This window comes from Mirounga angustirostris, unplaced genomic scaffold, assembly GCF_029215605.1.
Source record: "Mirounga angustirostris isolate CCGP_5_RB_7025 unplaced genomic scaffold, mMirAng1.0.hap1 SCAF_2, whole genome shotgun sequence".
NCBI classification, from domain to species: Eukaryota; Metazoa; Chordata; class Mammalia; order Carnivora; family Phocidae; genus Mirounga; species Mirounga angustirostris.
Genome location: NW_026991710.1, coordinates 81,529,781 through 81,547,133, shown reverse-complemented (window position 1 = coordinate 81,547,133; position 17,353 = coordinate 81,529,781). Strand labels below are relative to the sequence as shown.

Sequence of the window (17,353 nt, the reverse complement as noted above, 5' to 3'; positions counted from 1 at the left end):
ATCTTTCTGATCCAAGTTTATTTTTTGTTCTTGGTTTGTCTCTCTCTCTCTCTTTTTTTTGAAGATTTATTTATGTATTTATTTATTTTAGAGAGCATGAGCGTGAGCGGGGGGAGGGGCAAAGGGAGAGGGGAAGCAGACTCCCCACTGAGAGGGGAGCCTTACATGGGGACTCGATCTCAAGACCCTGAGATCACCACCTGAGCCGAAACCAAGAGTTGGATGCTTAACCGACTGAGCCACTCAGGCGCGCCCCCTGGTTTGTGTCTCTTAAGCAAAAAATTGTATGACTATTTTTATAAATCGTGTATCAGGTAGCTTTGTTCAGCCCCTCAAATACTTTTTGAAGTAAGCAAGTCATAAATGAATAATTAACTATAATAATAACCATAAAACTATATATAATAAGAAACAAATTCTAACAATAATAAATGAATTAATGGTTTTCTTAAAAAGCTCTGGAATATATAGTCTTTACTCAACACTCAACATTCAGAAAAATGGCCACTTGCTGCCATTTGAGGAAGTGTTTTCAGGGCCTTCCTAGGGCCAGACTTCGCTCAACACACACTTTGTAAAGGTCATGTCACCATTTGCTGTGCTGGGCACAGAGGGTAATAGAGACAAGGGAGGCATGCTGTGCCCTGGAGCAGTGAGAACTGGTCTCTGATGAGCACAGCTGTTCCCATAACATTTATGAAACAAACTAACAGAGGTCTTGTTTGGGTATCTTTCTAGGTATAAGAAAAAACTTAAGATAAAAAAGAAAATACCACTGAACACCATGTGGACTGCCAACTGTATGGACAGAGTGGAGGATGCCAACATCTGTGCTGGGAGGTCCTTTATCCTGGGCTGGCCCACGGTGACCTTTGTGGCCACCTTCGGGTAAGACCGACCGTTTGGTCTTGTATTTACATGGGATAAAAAGAAAAACATTTTAATCTGACTATATGTCAAGCCAGTGACTCCCTTTTTGACTTCCCATAATGATACTCATTTGCCTTGTACTTCCCCCCAAAAGGTATGTACAAATGGGAGCAAGTAGATAACATAGAGTGGGAACTATTGGAGTAATTTCTTTTGGTTTTGATCAGTGGTTTTTCCCATGGGCTCTAGGAGCCACTTGAGGAATTGGGTGTTCTAGGCATATGGAAGGAGAATCAAGAGAGTGAGGTTCTAGAACCCCTCTCCAATATCCTGCCCCCTAATTCCCAGGGGGTATGTGTGTTTCTAAATCACTGGCATATTTTTCTTGAGCAAGTACTATTAAAGAGTCCAATTAAATTTGAAAAATTGCTCTTATACTCCCAAGGTCATTCCTTTAAAAATAGTATGGAATTATACAAATAAATTAATCATGTCATTGAATATGAGGTTGCCTGAATTGCTGTGTACTGATTATCTTAGTTGGTGTCTCTAGAGAGGTGACCATCTAAAACAAAAGTATGATTGCATTGAGTAGAGGTTAGTTGTGCAAGACACATTCTTAGGCTGACACGAGGATGGGGAATGTGACTCTCTACCCCGGACATCCTGAGCAGACACTCCTGAGTTTACAGGGGTGGTGCAACACTTACATCTGCTGTTTGAAACAACCACACCCCAAGTCTCATTCTTGTTTTGCACAATGAGTGTTCATCACATGCACTTAACACCCTTCTTTCTTCTCCTCACCCCACTCCACCAAAATGTCCCACATCATCACAAAGGGAAGACAACGAAAATGTTTACAAGTTGTTAATTTATTAAGCCCTATAATGCAGCGTTGACTTGAGAAATTTTCAAAGCTTATTGGGAAGAAATATGTATTTATATGCTCTCCGCATGTCTTCTTTTCCACGATGTATTTCTGTAAAGATTCTCAGTTCCTCTTGCTTCCTGTCTTCTCCATGTTGCAAATGGAAGGAAACAGTTTCAATTGGGAATGTATAAAGTCTTTGACAGGGGAGTTTCCAAGAGACTTTTTTTCCCTAACAAGGAGGAAAATGTGGAAGCCAGGCTTATACATGTTATATTAGTTAAAAAGCTGTGTAAACATATAGAAGGCATTTATAACAATTCCTGGCACCTAGTGCTTTTGCTATTTGTGATTATTACTGTTCTGCAGATCAGCATGGCTAACTAGAAGCTGTGTCCATGCGCATAGGCAGGCTGGGACGCTAAGTGGGCGTTCCATTTTCCAGATGGGACAAATCCTGAAACAGCGATGGAGGGGTTGGGGAGCAGTGTTGCTGGGAGGAGTATAAAATGTGGCAGCCACTGTGGACAGTTTGATGGTTCCTCAGTAAGTCAAACAGAATTACTATACGACCCAGCAATGCCACCCCCAGATAGATACCCAAGAGAAACATAGGTCCACACAAAAATTGATACACAAACGTTCATAGCAGCATTGTCGACAATAGCCAAAAAACAAACAAACAAAAGTAGAAACAACCCAAGTGTTTATCAACAAATACACAAAATATGGTACAGGAGCTAGAAACAGGAAGGAAGGAAGAGTGACTGCTTCGTGGACACAGGTTTGCTTTTGGGTGAAAAAATGTTCCAGAACTAAACAGTTACGGTAGTTGCACAAAACTGTGAATGTACTAAAGGTCACTAATGGTCAATTTTATTTTGTGTAGTTTACCACGGTAAAAAAACGCTAGTAAGTGGTAAGGCCATGTATGCATGAGGCTTAAAACATTCGCAACTTTGGGTATTAAATGCTGTGAAAACTTTAGTTGAGAAAAGACTAACCTTTAGTAGTTTAGCACTAGCTGGATTGATCTTGCTCAGAGGATCACAGTAACGAAGAATGTTTTCTAGAAACTAATTTAACACATTCCAATCTGCTATGTGTATAAAGAAATGAAAATATTACAGGTGTTTCTTCCTAAAAAGCTATTCTTGTTTCTGGGCCAAGATAGTTCCATCCAAATGCCAAATTCCTTAAGTATGATTTAATTTGAATAATAATGTTCTTTATATCTGAATAGCACTTGCAGCTGCAGGAACACTCGGGGTATAATTAACCCTTTTCCAGTTCTGGAAACTGAAGATCAGCGCAGTTAAGCAAAGTGCCCATGATCACATAGCTTGCATCACATAGTTACAATTAAGTGTTCAGATTCAAAACCAACTTTTCTCCCACTTTAGGATCTACTTCCCATTGCTTTAATACGCTCATAAAAGAGTGGGGTCCCTCCAAAGTGCAACTATGAGGACAGTATGATATTAACACATGCATCCACATCCTTAACTGGCTGCTGCTATTTTTTTCTGGAATGGTGATCTTATTTTGCTAGTATAAGTATTGTATGTATCTTAATTTTTTCTTCCCATTTTTTTTAAATTGCAGTTCTTCGGAACAAAAGGAAAAATGGCATTCTTTCCTTCAAAGGTATCTTGTCACTATACATATTATACATCTTTAACCCATGAGAAAAGAATAAATCTCTTCAAAGCAGTGCCCCCACACACTATGCTTCCCCTACTTAGTAGAAATTGTTAGACTATCCTCAAATAATTTCTTATTTAGATGTACCCTGGCTGCTACTGCAAATAATCTGCTCTTATTTACATGCACATATTGCTTATTTTTGATGAAATTCTGGTTATCACTCTCATCTTCCCCTTCTCTCAGACCTAATGATTGGAGCTAACATTATTCTCAAAAGATACATATTAAATTTTCTTAAGTGCAATTTACTCTCCTGAGTGATGCTCAAAGCACCTTCTCATTCCTACCCTTGAAGGTGCTGGGCCCTCCAGTCTAGGCAGGAAAGCTTTGATGACTGGATCTGCTACTCACATCTTACATGACAAGAGCAACCTGTTGTTTTCTGAGTCATGTCTTATTTTCCTGAAATAGTTTTGCATGTTTTCTTCCAACCCATAATTTGATGTTGCTGAGTTTATTTACATGCATTTAAAAATAACAGAGTATGTTGAAAATTTTAGCCACATAGATCAATTTGAAAGTAAGCTAATAGCTAATTCATCCTACTCTATTTGGGGTTCTTATTGAATTTGATTAGGTACATCAATCTGGCCAAAGAGAAGGACCAGCCCAAAAGCATTCCTCTCAGAATCTTCACTGAGGACATCAAGAACTGTGCCTGTGTAAGTGTTTTTAAGACCAAAAATTAAATTCCATGTTCCTGATTCAGATAGAATGAAAGAGATGGAGATGGAGATGGAGATAGAGAGAGGGAGGGAGGGAGAGATGGGGAGGTAGGAAGGAGAGAGCAAGAGATAAGAAGAGAGAGAGTATTTCGAAAAGTACCATGTGGGAAAATGTATTTTCCTGTCTACACGTGTCTTTGTATACATAAAGAGTGAATCCTAGGTAATATGAAGCGAGAGGAATCCATGCCACAGTACTTAAGCATGGAAAGAATATTGCATGTTAAATATCCATAATATTTCCCTGGCTCTTTCTAATAGCAACAACACTGGCTTGTAATAAGGTGATTTTCACATGCAGGTATTTCCTACTAGAAGTAAACATTTTTTCCCAATGGTTACTACTTATGTACAGAATGGTTTGGATTGTTTCCACAGTTCTCCACCCTCCCCCCATTGACGCTTTATTTGGTATAACTGTAAACTCACAGAAAAGTTGTAGGTATAAAAATAAAACAAAAAACACCCCATGCACCCTTTACCTAGATTCAGCTATTAGTAACATTTTACTCCACTTGCTTTATCATTTATTTTCTTTCTCTGTCCCTATTATGTGTATGTTATACTTATTTTTGAGGGTCATACAAATGCCATGGCCCTTTATCCTTAAACCTAGGTATTTCCCAGGAATAAAGATATCCTCTTATATCACCATCACACAGTTATCACCTTTAGTAAATTTAACATCGGTGTAATACTTTACTCTGCCTTCCATGTTCCCGTTTTGTCAGTTGACCTCAATAATGTCTCCTTTCCAGTACAGGATCTACTCAAGGGTCAGGTATTTCACTTAGTAGTTATATCAACTGCAGAGGGGTTTTGAAAGGTCTTTTGATCCAAGGAATATCAGGGTTGAATTGAGCTCAGAGGGATGACACTTTTAAGGGATCAGCATATTTCTATCTCATTTTCTTTTGGCTGTTGGGGGAAAAAAAATCAAACCAGTTGCCCATTCTTGGTATAAAATTTGATTTCTGAAATTGTAGTGCAGTAGCCAAGACATTTGCAATGATGAACAAGATACTTTGGGTATCTTTAAGTGACATTTTTTTTTTCCTGTTATACTTTACAGTAGCTCTAGGTCACACAAAATAGTATTTGAAGGTGGAAAAAGTGGTAGTTATTCCTGGCCAAAGCAAAAGCCATGCAAATATTTTGATTGGTTTCTAAGCACCAGGTAGATGCATTGCATGAAGGAGATAAGGCCAGAGGGTTCTCTAGCAGCAGAGCACACTCTTGTCTCTGCCTGCTTTGATTTCAGCTGTGGCAGTGGGTTACACTCAGAATTTTCCATGGAAAATTACCTTGAAATCTTTAAAAATCAACTTTATTTATGTATAATTTACACAAAATAAGCATTTCTAATGTTCTTCACTTGTTCCTGAACATCCAAGTTTCCCTCTAACACTGTTTTCATTTCATCCTAGAGAGATGATCCTTAGCATTTCTTGTGCAGACCTGGTGCAAACAGATTTTCTTAATTTCTCTTATCTGAATATGGCTTTATTTCACACTCACTCTTCAAGGATATTTTGAGGGATGTAGAATTTTGTTCGCAAACTTTTTCCTTTCAGCTCTTTAAAGATGTTCCACTGTCTTTTTGTCTTTGTGCTTTCTGATGAGTAGTCTGTGATCAATCAAACATTAATCCCCTGTAGGTGATTTGTCATTTTTCTCTAGCTGCTTTCAAGAGTTTCTCTTTATTTTTGGTTTTTAGCAGTGTGGCTATGAAGTATCAAAGCATGGTTTTCTTTGAATCTGTCCTATTTGGCATATTCTGAACTTCTTGAATTTATAAATTTAATTTCACCAAATTTGGGAAATTTTAATCATGATTACCTCAAATATTTTTTTCCCCATTTTCTCTCTCCTCTCCTCCTGAGAGTCCAGTTATATGTATATTAGACCCTTTCATATTGTTCATAGATCCCTCAGACTCTTAATTTTTTCAATCTTTTTTTCCCCTTTTCTTCTTCAGACAGGATAATTTCTATTATCTATTTTCAAATCACTGACTTCTTTTTGTCATCTCCATTATGCAATGTAGCCTAGTCAGTAAATTTTTTCTTTAAGATATTTTTCAGATAAAAAATTTCTGTTTTTAAATATTTTTAGTTTCTATGCTAAGATGCCTCTTTCGTTTATTGTGAGCATATTTTCATTTGTATCATTGAGCATTATTGTAATAGCTGTTTTTGGCTAACAGTCTGAACATCTAGATCATCTATCTCAGGGTTGGCTTCAGCTCTTGAGAATTGATCACATATTCCTTGTTCTTCCTATATTAAGTAACACTTTGACTCATATAAAAAAAAAGTAACATTTCTTTTTCTTTTAAATTATTTCAAAAAGCAGCTTATTTTTCTGAAGTCATTTGTTTACAGAGAGCTCTATCTACTGGAATTTATCTGTTTTGGAGAACCTACAACATGCAGGAAAATATACATACATCTCTGGAATTACTATTTTGAACATAGTATGTTCCTTATACCATGAAAACCATTATCTTGCAGACCAGATAAATTAAAAAGTGATTATTAGTATTTCAAAAGAGATTTTTTTTTCTTTAAAAAGATTTCATGGGAGGGATGCCTGGGTGGCTCAGTCAGTTATGCATCTGCCTTCGACTCAGGTTATGATCCCAGGGTCCTGGGATGGAGTCTTGCATCAGGCTCCCTGCTCAGAGGGGAGCCTGCTTCTCCCTCTGCCTTCTCTGCCTGTGGCTCCCCCTGCTTGTGCTCTCTCTCTGACAAATAAATAAACAAAAATCTTAAAAAAAAAAAAAATTTTGTGGGAAACTTTTTAAGTTGTACTGAAAGGCTTTCAGACATCTTAAAAAAAATAGCAGAGCCATTACTTCTAACTAAATTTCAAGCTAAGACCCAGTCTTGAATCCTCTAGACAATTTAACATAGGAAGCCCCTCCTAGACAATTTAACATAGGATATCCTTGAGTTTGGGTGCTCTGAGTCCTACTGCTAGGTTCTGAACACTTTTTTTTATAATCCTTAAAGCTCAAGTAGTTTGAAATCAATGAACACTTTTGTTTATAAAAGTTCGATTATCAAACAACTTTTGGGCCATCTGTCATATCAAGCAATTGCATTTCAATTCATAAGAAGAAAAATACAATGAAAGAACAAGTTTCTTTTAACTTTGTTTTTAATATTTTTAAGGACTGTGAGTGTCCACTTCTGTTGCTTGTCTTCTTCATGCACTGTTTCTCAAAGAACACAGGCCTCATTGCCTAATAATGTTATAAAAAGTGTATGCGTGGTTGGTTACATATTGTCCTATTTTAAAATGTCTTTTGGAATTCGGGTACTTTTATCGATATCATCTCAGATTCCTATCCATCCCTTTCAGATAATTTTCAATAACTGTTTTCCTTGTTGTATGGAGCAGTTTCTCAATATAAGGTGTGATAGAGAGATATTATAAGTAACTACTCACTGTCAGAGTTGTGAATGGAATATAAACTTCTAAAATTTACAGTCTCATTTCCTAGACTCATTGGTTTTATTTGTCTCAACAGATTTCAACAATGGAAATCTTAGTAACCATGATGACACAAAGAAAGTATTGACTAAATAGTAGTTTTGTTTTTTTTTTTAAATGTCTGTCACAGACGGTTCTTATTCTGATTTTGCTGAAACTGAGTATGTAATTGCGAAGAGAGAAAAGTATCTAGCTCCTCCTTTTTAAACTATCTCCCCTCTCTATTTTGGGAATAGCCTTATGGAGCTGAGGGTCAGTTCATGTCCCCTCGTGGAATTCTGTTTTTCTCTTTCTTGCTTAAGCTGCTATATTTTGTAAGCCACAAATCCTTGAAGGGAAATATATGTTTCACTGAAATGTTTCCTACTAGCTTCATGTTATGTAAAGAAATGAAAATATTGTAATCAAGGGTGTGTGCTCTACATATGCTTTACTTTGTCATTAACTGAAAACAAGCTTTGCCTTTAGAGTATGGATAATAATTTGACAATAATTATTTGGTCACCTGCTTTAAATTTTTAAAAATTTATAGCAATTTTTCTCATTTCTTTTTTACAGTCTGTAACAGTAACAAATTCAGACACAGTGAATGACATTATCAACATGTCACTACCAATGCTAGGAATAACTGTAAGTTCCCTTGCAAACTATTTTTAATTTAAAAACCATCTTTGACTTTTGAGATTTGTGTGTGTGTGTGTGTGTGTGTGTTGTGTACCTCCCGTTATAAGACAGCTGATTATTATACATATCATAGTCATATTTTGTCCCCCAGATTTAGAAATTGAAGGCAGCAAAGCTATATTATTAGCCTATACATGGGTGCTCTTCTTGTCTTCCCATTTTAAATTTTCTGCGAATTCAAAATCATAGCATAAAATTGGGCTATAATTTTAGAGTGCTAATAACAACATGCAGTTTATTGTATATATTTTATACACAGACAATAAAATATTTCTAAGTTTCTAAATATTTCCTCCTCTATTGGACTCTTCTGTCTGTGTCTTCATTCCTGATTCCTCCCCATCCCTGTTTACCCTGGTCATCACCCAAGGACTCAATCCCAGTTAGATGAATCCTAAATTATATGTTTTGTTGTACATTTTGACATAAAGACCACATGGCTAGAAGCTACCTCCTCTTGATGCAGTTCCTTGGGATGAGGCGGCTCACACCCCTTAAGAACTGGTAAAGAGGACAAGTTCTGAATAAGACCATGATCTGGGGGCAGTTTCGTACATATCACTTTCATCTTGTTTTGGTTTTAACGGCCTGTTCCTTTATGTTTTGATGGTGCTGGTGTGAGTTGCTGGATTTTTTTTTTTTTTTTTTTTTTTTTTGATGAAAGACATGGACATATTTGAGGATGAGGTTTTCTAAGGGAAAAGAGAGGGAGAGTGATAGTCAGATGGACAGAACTGAAGGGAGCACTTGTAAAGCACAGCTTCTTATATAAAATCCTCTATAAATGCAAAAATGTCTTGCTATTATGACATGACATAATTACAAGATTCTTACTTAAATTCTGTCTGACCCAATGGTATAATAAAGCCCCTTAAAAATTCAGGGCAACTGGAATTTAGCATAAGAAATCAATGATTTCTGTACAAACAAAATTTAATAATATATCTGAAATAAAATTGAATTTATATGTACTGAGTAAAGCACATATCTACATTGATTTCTAACCTGTATGATATATATACCCTAAATAGGAATTAAGTCTTAGAAAGAGAGTGAGTGGTTTTAGGGATGAAGTTGAGGAGATTGATTAATGATGAAGCTCATTTTATTTCATGTTTGTGATTTTCCTTTGCATAAAGTGATCAATCTCACCACACAAAGAATTTCTGTTTTAATGAAGAATTGGGGTTATTTGGCTTTATGTATGCCTGATTTAAGGGATTCCAGCATAGCATTTCCAAACCCTACCCTACCTTACTAGCTCTCACGAGTTATTTGCAATACAATTTTGAGCAGATTTAGCTATGTGTGTGTGTCTGTGTGTCTGCGTGTGTCTGTGTGTGTGTCTGTGTCCATACCTATGACCTTTCTTCATAAGGGCAAGACCATGATTCTTAATCAGGAGTCCAGGTCAAGCATAGTACCTATCACCAACAACTCCATGTCAAACATTTTTTGCTTTAGTCTCCTGGAAGACTCTCTAAAATAGTTCAGCGATCTTTATAATTTAGATGTGTTTGTTTCAAGTAGGACTTCCAGGTTTACTGGGCGGTAATTCTGCTGGGAGTAATTGTTTTCTGCATCTGATATGTTGTCTAGGTTAGAGTCCTTGTTCTTTCTCTCCCTGAAGTGGGGCTTGCCTGCACCAAAGCCAGTGGCTGACTTCAGTCCACTATCTCCTCAAGGCCTCTTGGGCGTTTGTCTCCTTTTGCCCAGGGCTGCTGAACTATTGATGCCTTTCAAGTTACTTTGCTCAGGAATAGTCATAGCAGGGTATATGGCTCTCTGGACAATATGCATGTCAGGGCAGGGACATTTGGCAGCAAAAGCCAGCATTATCCAAGGAATCTAGAGACAGCGGAAGGCAGGACTCTGAGATTAGAAGTTTCCTCCTTAGCGAAGGGGCACAACTGTGATTTCTTAGGCCATGGGCCACCCACACCGTGAGGGGCTGATTGTACTGTGGTTTCCTGGCCTTTATCAAAAATGACAAGAACCTGGGACGGTCCACTGGAGGCTATGAGGGAACAAGTTAACAAGTACTGTAGCTACCTCCATGGACCAAATGGCATTTATACTGGCCCCAATTCTTTCTTTCTGGAAACAGAGAAATGCAAAGGAAATGTGTTCTTCAAGTACTGTGAAAGATTTGTTATGATGCATAGTTCTTTTTGTTTCCAAGGGCTCTGAGAAAGACTACCAGCTGTGGGTGAGTGCTGGCAAGGAAGCGTCCCCACACCCACTCACTGGTAAGTGTCAGGGAAAATCTAAGATGGGATTGATTAGGTTCAAAATTGTAACTCTACATCTCAAAGTAATGGTTGTTCTGTCTTCAGCTTAAATACCCTTAAAAGTGAAAATCACATGCAATATTCACTCTCACGTTTATTAAAGAATTACCAGGTGCTTACTTGTTCCCAGGCACTGAGGACATCTCTTCATTCATCAGCTTAAGGTCTAGTTAGGGAGAGAAATGTAAATTTTTCGTTTCTACTTCATTTTACCTGACAAACAGAGCTGTCTTAAAAATTTTTTTGTTTATTGTTTACTTACTTATTTACTCACTTAGGTATGAAAGCAAAGAATTGGAATTTCTTTTTCCCATACATTTATTTTTCATATTCCAGTCTTGAATTCCAGTTCCTAACAACTAAATAGCCTCTATTTTGTGAGAATCCGCTAAAATCCAATCATGTCTCTGAATCCAGGTATAGGTATGTATTTAACACCTGCTCTGTGCCCAGAAGTTTTCTCAGCATCATAAAGAGAATGAGATAATCACATTTAAACTCCTCAAGTCTTCACTGACTAAACTACCTGCACTTTGTTGTTTCTCAGGCTTTTTCCATCACTGTTCTTAAGGTTATTGATAAACAGATTACACCTCTCCTAAAATAGTTATTAGCACAAGTTCTCTAAAAAAAAATCTTTGGATTAGCAAAATTGTTCAGTGCTTACCAAAAATAGAAGGATTAAAAAACCAGAGAAAAAAGAGAGGATCTGTAGCAGACCTTGAAGTATAGTAATGTATGGTAATGGTGACAATGATTTCTGCTAGAAATCTTAGAGCATTCCTTCTTACATGCATTTTTCAAAATCTTTTTAATAATCCTGTGAGGCGGGATGCCTGGGTGGCTCAGTTAAGTGTCTGCCTTTGGCTCAGGTCATGATCCCAGGGTCCTGGGCTCCTTGCTCAGTGGGGAGCTGCTTCTCCCTTGGCCTGCCGCTCCCCCTGCTTGTGCTCTCTCTCTCTCTCTGACAAATAAATAAATAAAATCTTAAAAAGAAAATAATCCCGTGAGGCTATTACTCTTTTTCAAGTTATCTAAAGAATATTTTCAAGTGATCTAGAAATCTAAATAACCAATTTCTTTCTACGAAATGTATATTCCCAGTCTTAGAATACAGAGAGTCACCAAGGGCATAGCTGAGGAAAAAAATCCCCCCCACCATTTCATGTTTCATATTAATATTGACATCTCTGTAAAAGTCGGCCAACCACAAAAAGGAAAAAAGTCAAATACTTAAATATATTTATTTTAATAAAGTGCATTAATTTAGGTAAAACAATAGAGATGATAACTTTTTAGACTTTGAGCAGCTTCACACACCAAGGCAGCTCTAAGGAATCCAGAGAGCCTGTCATTCATGATGATCCATTGGCAGCATTCAAAATGCATTTTTTACCAATGCTCTCAATTCTCAATTGCGGATTATCTCCTGGTTATCTTTGTGATTTGGTTGTATTGCTGTCGTAGAAGCTTCTTTTTCCTTAAAAGAGGGAAGTCACTGTGATTCTTGTGAACACATCACTGACACTGCATCTATGACAGATGAGAAGGAACAGCAAAAGCTCCCCAAGTTACATTCAATAATAAATCAGAAACGACAGAAAGAGAACTTCCATTCTGTTCTTAAAAAATGAGATCCATATCCTATAGCACAGGGTCTTTGAGAATTCTATAGAGAGGAAACAATTTAAAGCATACAAGAACAAAACAAATCACTTGGCAGGCAACTCTCACTGACTCTGGGTGCAGTTTTCCACTCTGTAAACATCGTTTTGCACTTTGCTTCTGGGTTCCCAACACTGTGCAGCCTTCCCTCTGATCATCACCTGGCAGGACTCCCCTTGGAGGAAGGGCAGCAGTGGGAGGGAAGTATAAAGCATAAAGGCAACCCATCCCACTGCCCTTGAGTAGCTCTGCCTCTAGAAATTGACAAAAGGAAATGAAAAAAAAATCTGCTCAACTGACATTATGTGAGAGAGAATAGCAATTCTTAATATATATGTTCAATTATTTAAAAAATATTACCCACCAATGCATATTAATATATTTACTCTGATCCTTATAAGTTTGTGTGAGGGCAAGCATTTCAAAGGATGAATGTAAGGCTCAGAGGGGTCAAGTAATTTGCCTAAGATGTGCAGATCTCGTTAGTGTCAAGGCAGAAACTAGAAGGCCTTAAATATTCTCAGATGGAAACACAGCAAAAGTCAGCATTGTGCAATGCACTGATGAATCTTTGTATTCCAAGTAAAGTAACATGCTTTAAATTTTTTTTCTCTTTTTAAAATCTTTTCCTTGGGCACCTGCTTTCTGCAGGGTGTCTCCAACAAGAGCGAATATGATGCTCACTCAGGAGGCACAGAGTGAGTGCCAGAAGCCCCAGGAGAATAGCAGCATATACCAGTGTGATGCATACACTCATGGGAAGGGGGATTTGATCAGAGCCATCACCATCAGCCTGAATCTATATTTTTTCCATATAGGACATAAACATCCCTATGGAATTAAAATGAGCCATCTTCCATCTACCACACTGCTGCCGCAGACACCAGAGGACTCCATCTCTCCTTCCACCCTCCAGGAGTCCCTCCTTCTGGAGCAGGGGTTCGCAGAGATGCAAGGCCGGTTCATCCTGAAGCCCAGGCACCCGGCGCAGAATGAGCAAGGGAGAGGTGAGCCCCTTCCCTTTCTTCAGGTGTCTTCTCTTGGCTCATGTCTCCACTCTTGCCCACAAATTGAGGACACAGAGCTCACTCTCTCTGTGGGGGGTGGGGAGGAACAGTAGAGGCAAGAACCCCAAAACTGCACAGAATCGAGCTTAGAGAAACCCAAAGGTCTTAGGACCCAACTCACTTCGAGGAAGGTTGTGTGCTTGTTTTAATTCTCCTAGGTAGACTGTTAGCTCCTTTCTCTGTATCCCCAGAACACTTTCTACATATAATTATGTGAGTACACATCTGTGTGTCTTCTTAGAGCACAAGCTGTTTGTGGCCTGGAAACAGGTCTTCCCTATTCCAGGGTTTTATCTAGTATCTCAGGCCATCACAGGATGGAATCAAATGACTGCATGGCTTAGACGCACCTGGAATGGAAGAACTCCAGTGGAGTAAAGAGTTATGGAACTGAATTGGATTTATTCTGGGCTTAGGCTGAAGTGGCCTTGGGCTTACAGTTAGAATTCAAGTCTCAATTCTGCCCCCACTTTCCATGTCTGCTTCAGACACAGGTCAAGGCTGGAGCTAGACTGAATGTTTATGGTCAGGGCTTTTTCATCTTCCTTCTTGCTATTTTTTTCCCTACCATTCCAGTATTCTCCCATTGATATTTTTTTCTCTGATGAAAATGTGTTATTCATCTGAGAAGTATTGGGCCAAAATAGAAAGTATTTTATTGTTATGATTGTTATTCTATAAGCACAAAGTTTCAAAAATTTTATTTTTTAATATTCATACCCTAATTCAAGCATTAGGAAACATTAACCCAAATCTTGCCAGGACTGTTTAAGAAAGAATAGGTTTCCATAAAGTTAGCTTGTTTAATCATTCCTATATTTTTCATGGCTATAGCATATATTTTTATTAGTAATAGAGGCAACATGACCTCTAACAGCAAATAATGTACATTATGAAACATCCAGCTAAGCCTGAAAATACCTTGGAGAAAGTATAGGACTCAATGTGTACTTATTTTCTGTATACTCAAAGAGTAGCTAGATATATAGCTTTGTACCAAGGGATACAACATTCTTCTTAAGAGCATTCTTCTTATTAAAGCTGAAGAATGGAATATATTTGGGTAGTTTTAGAAATAATAAAACTAGGGGAAGAGTAGGGAACCCAGGTTGCATACAACAACTCAACTTACATATTAACACGTATCTTCAGCAAATGCATACATTTTGATGTACAGGAATCTCCTCCTGGATTTAAGAATGTGTTTGCTTTCTTTCTTCTCTCCTTTTAAAATGGTAGCGGTATCAATTTCAGAGCAGGAAGAAAGAGCCTTAGTTAAATAAAGTGGTAGCCATCCTTCATGATTGCCTACCTTCTAGAGGTTGCAAAATCAAATAGAGAATGGGAGTGATGTCTGCTTTGGAGGGGGAAGAGACTGATGTCTAGACTGCCTGAGGCCTTCTGAGCAAGGAAATTACTTTTATCAAGGCTGCCACGAGCCATGCCTTGTGCTGAGTAGTACATTACATTTAGTTCAACGAGTTGTAGGCAGCAGCATTTATGTTAAAGTGAAGCAAACCAAAGCTTAAGAATTTTTGAGTAATCTAACTAGGTGGCAGAACCAGGATGCTTCTGGTTCTTAGATCCTGGTCTCTCTGGTCAAGTGCCATGAGTGTTGCCACCCACGTGAGTGGATATGGTGATGCACTCACTACATCCCAGAAAAGCCCAGTGGACAGGTGTTTATGGGTGTTTGGTGAAATGTTGCTCATTTGTTTATCCTTCTACAGCTTGGCTCCTCTGTGGACTTTTAAAGAATTCAGTTATTTAAGCAGATTTTGGAAGCAAATGTTAAGGTATCTTATAAGGAAAACATTCATAGCTGAGCAGTAGAAACTTTCAACTCAGCTTTTCACTGCAGATCACCTTTTCTTTGTAAAGCTCTTCTTCTGCATTCCTTTGATAGGGAATGTTGGGTAATTCAAAATCATCTCTGGAAATTGGGGGTAAATCAGGCATTCATAATCTCTCATTGTTTTTCTTTTTGTATGTTTTCTTTCAAGCCTTGTACTGGTATGGTGTATATACATGTATGTTTGAGTATGTGTGAGGAATTGGGTGCAATTCATTGTGGATTAGACTCTTTTCCGTAAATATCAAACATAATTTACAAAAAAAAAAGTCATCTCTGGGTAGCTTGGTGGGGTATCACAAGAAAACACAGTCACCTGGAATCTTACCACATAGCCAGCATGTAATGACTATTTCCCAAGAACCCTGACTGCAGGGAGTCATCCTTGGGGATGGCCCAGAGCAGAGACACCAGAGGCTGCCTGAGAAGTGGGGTCAGGCGGATCATGTCATGAAAGGCAGATCCTTTTGATCATAGAAAGATGAGCACTCAGGGGCACCTGGGTGGCTCAGTCGTTAAGCGTCTGCCTTCAGCTCAGGTCATGATCCCAGGGTCCTGGGATCTAGCCCTGCATCGGGCTCTCTGCTCAGTGGGAGTCTGCTTCTCCCTCTCCCAATCCCCCCCTGCTTGTGTTCCCTCTCTCGTTGTCTCTCTCTGCCAAATAAATAAATAAAATCTTAAAAAAAAAAAAAAAAAGTTGAGCACTCAGAAAGCCAAAGAGGAAACTTAAGACTGGAAGGAGACTCACTGTGAAAGCAGATGATTAACAAACTCAGCTTGATTTGAATACCAGATCTTTTGAGCTTTTAAAATCAGATCTGACACTGGATGAATCCACTAATCATACTTACCAATAGGAAACAAACAACAAGTTAAGTGCCTCATGATAAAGCACAACGGGCAGTAGATGGGATTGAAAGCATTGACACTAAGTCTGATCAAGTCTCTAGGTTTAACCATCAGTTTGCAGGATCTGGGGAACAACTGTTAACACCATAAGAATGCTATTGGCCAATTTCAAAACATGGAAAATTCTACACAAAAAATGCCTCAGTTTCCCTCTTCTAGCCATTGCAGTGAATGTACCGTAGAATGGGAATGGTGAAAATAAGGTTAAGCGGGATGGCTGGGTGGCTCACTTGTTAAGCGTCTCCCTTGGGCTCAGGTCATGATCCCTGTGTCCTGGGATTGAGCCCTGCATTAGGCTCCATGCTGGGTGGGAAGCCTACTTTTCCCTCTCCCGCTCCCCCTGCTTGTGTTCCATCTCTCACTGGCTCTCTATCAAAAAATAAATAAAATCTTTAGAAAAAAAAAGAAAAGAAGGTTAAGCGAATAAAACAACAACTACTACTACTAATCTCACTTCTTCCTTAGATTACAGGCAGAAGACAGTTAAAAGCGGTTTTTTCAGAGACTGGGCCTGTTGTCTGGGCTCCAGCACTAGCCAGGACAGCCAGTGCACAACCCCACCTTCTTCAAAGCCAGGACAGCTCTTTGGAGTTTCCCTCATGGATGTGTGTAATAAAGACAACTTGCCCTTCCCAATCCTGGTAGGTCATCTCCTTTTGGTCTTCTATAGCCCTTCTGAGGAGGGGACACTCTGAGAGGCCACGTGTCCTCATCCAAATCTATTCCCAAATGGAGAAGTCATTAGACAGCCCCTGGCTTTGGCTGAGAAGCTCTGTTACTGTTATTTCAAAGAATAGAATCTGATTTAGGTCCTGCAGAGTCATGAGGCAAATACAACAGGAAAAGACATTCTCCATTCCACTTGGGTCTTGTTTCCACAAAGACAGGCGGAGGCTTGTTCAGATCAGTCAAAATGGACTCTGTGTATGTGAGTCTCTGAGAGTCCACCTCATCTTCACACTCTCCTCTCATTGTCTTCCTGAACTCACATGAGTCTCAAGTCTCCTTCAGCAGAGTCTACTCAGTCTAACAACTGTAAACATCTGACACGAGCATAGACTCATCCTCTGGCAAATAGGAAACTATCAATCCTAACAGAATATGTCAAATGAAAGCCACAGAGTTTGGCCTGTGTTATCTCAAACTGCTCTAGTGAATTGTCAGTGTGGACATTCACTGAGTATTCGGTGTCTCTGCAAGCATTGTACGGGATG

General features: G+C 38.6%; 1 protein-coding gene across 1 annotated transcript in view; it reads left to right on the top strand.

Annotated features, from left to right (window-relative positions):
- Positions 1-17,353, top strand: part of LOC135363536 (rho GTPase-activating protein 20-like) — a 43,133-nt gene that overhangs the window by 24,091 nt on the left and 1,689 nt on the right. Inside the window, exons 3-9 of the mRNA XM_064584018.1 lie at positions 739-888; positions 3,347-3,388; positions 4,026-4,110; positions 8,230-8,301; positions 10,538-10,604; positions 13,130-13,318; positions 16,605-16,780. Of these exons, the coding sequence (XP_064440088.1) occupies positions 739-888; positions 3,347-3,388; positions 4,026-4,110; positions 8,230-8,301; positions 10,538-10,604; positions 13,130-13,318; positions 16,605-16,780 (781 nt within the window). The remainder of the gene's footprint in view (positions 1-738; positions 889-3,346; positions 3,389-4,025; positions 4,111-8,229; positions 8,302-10,537; positions 10,605-13,129; positions 13,319-16,604; positions 16,781-17,353) is intronic.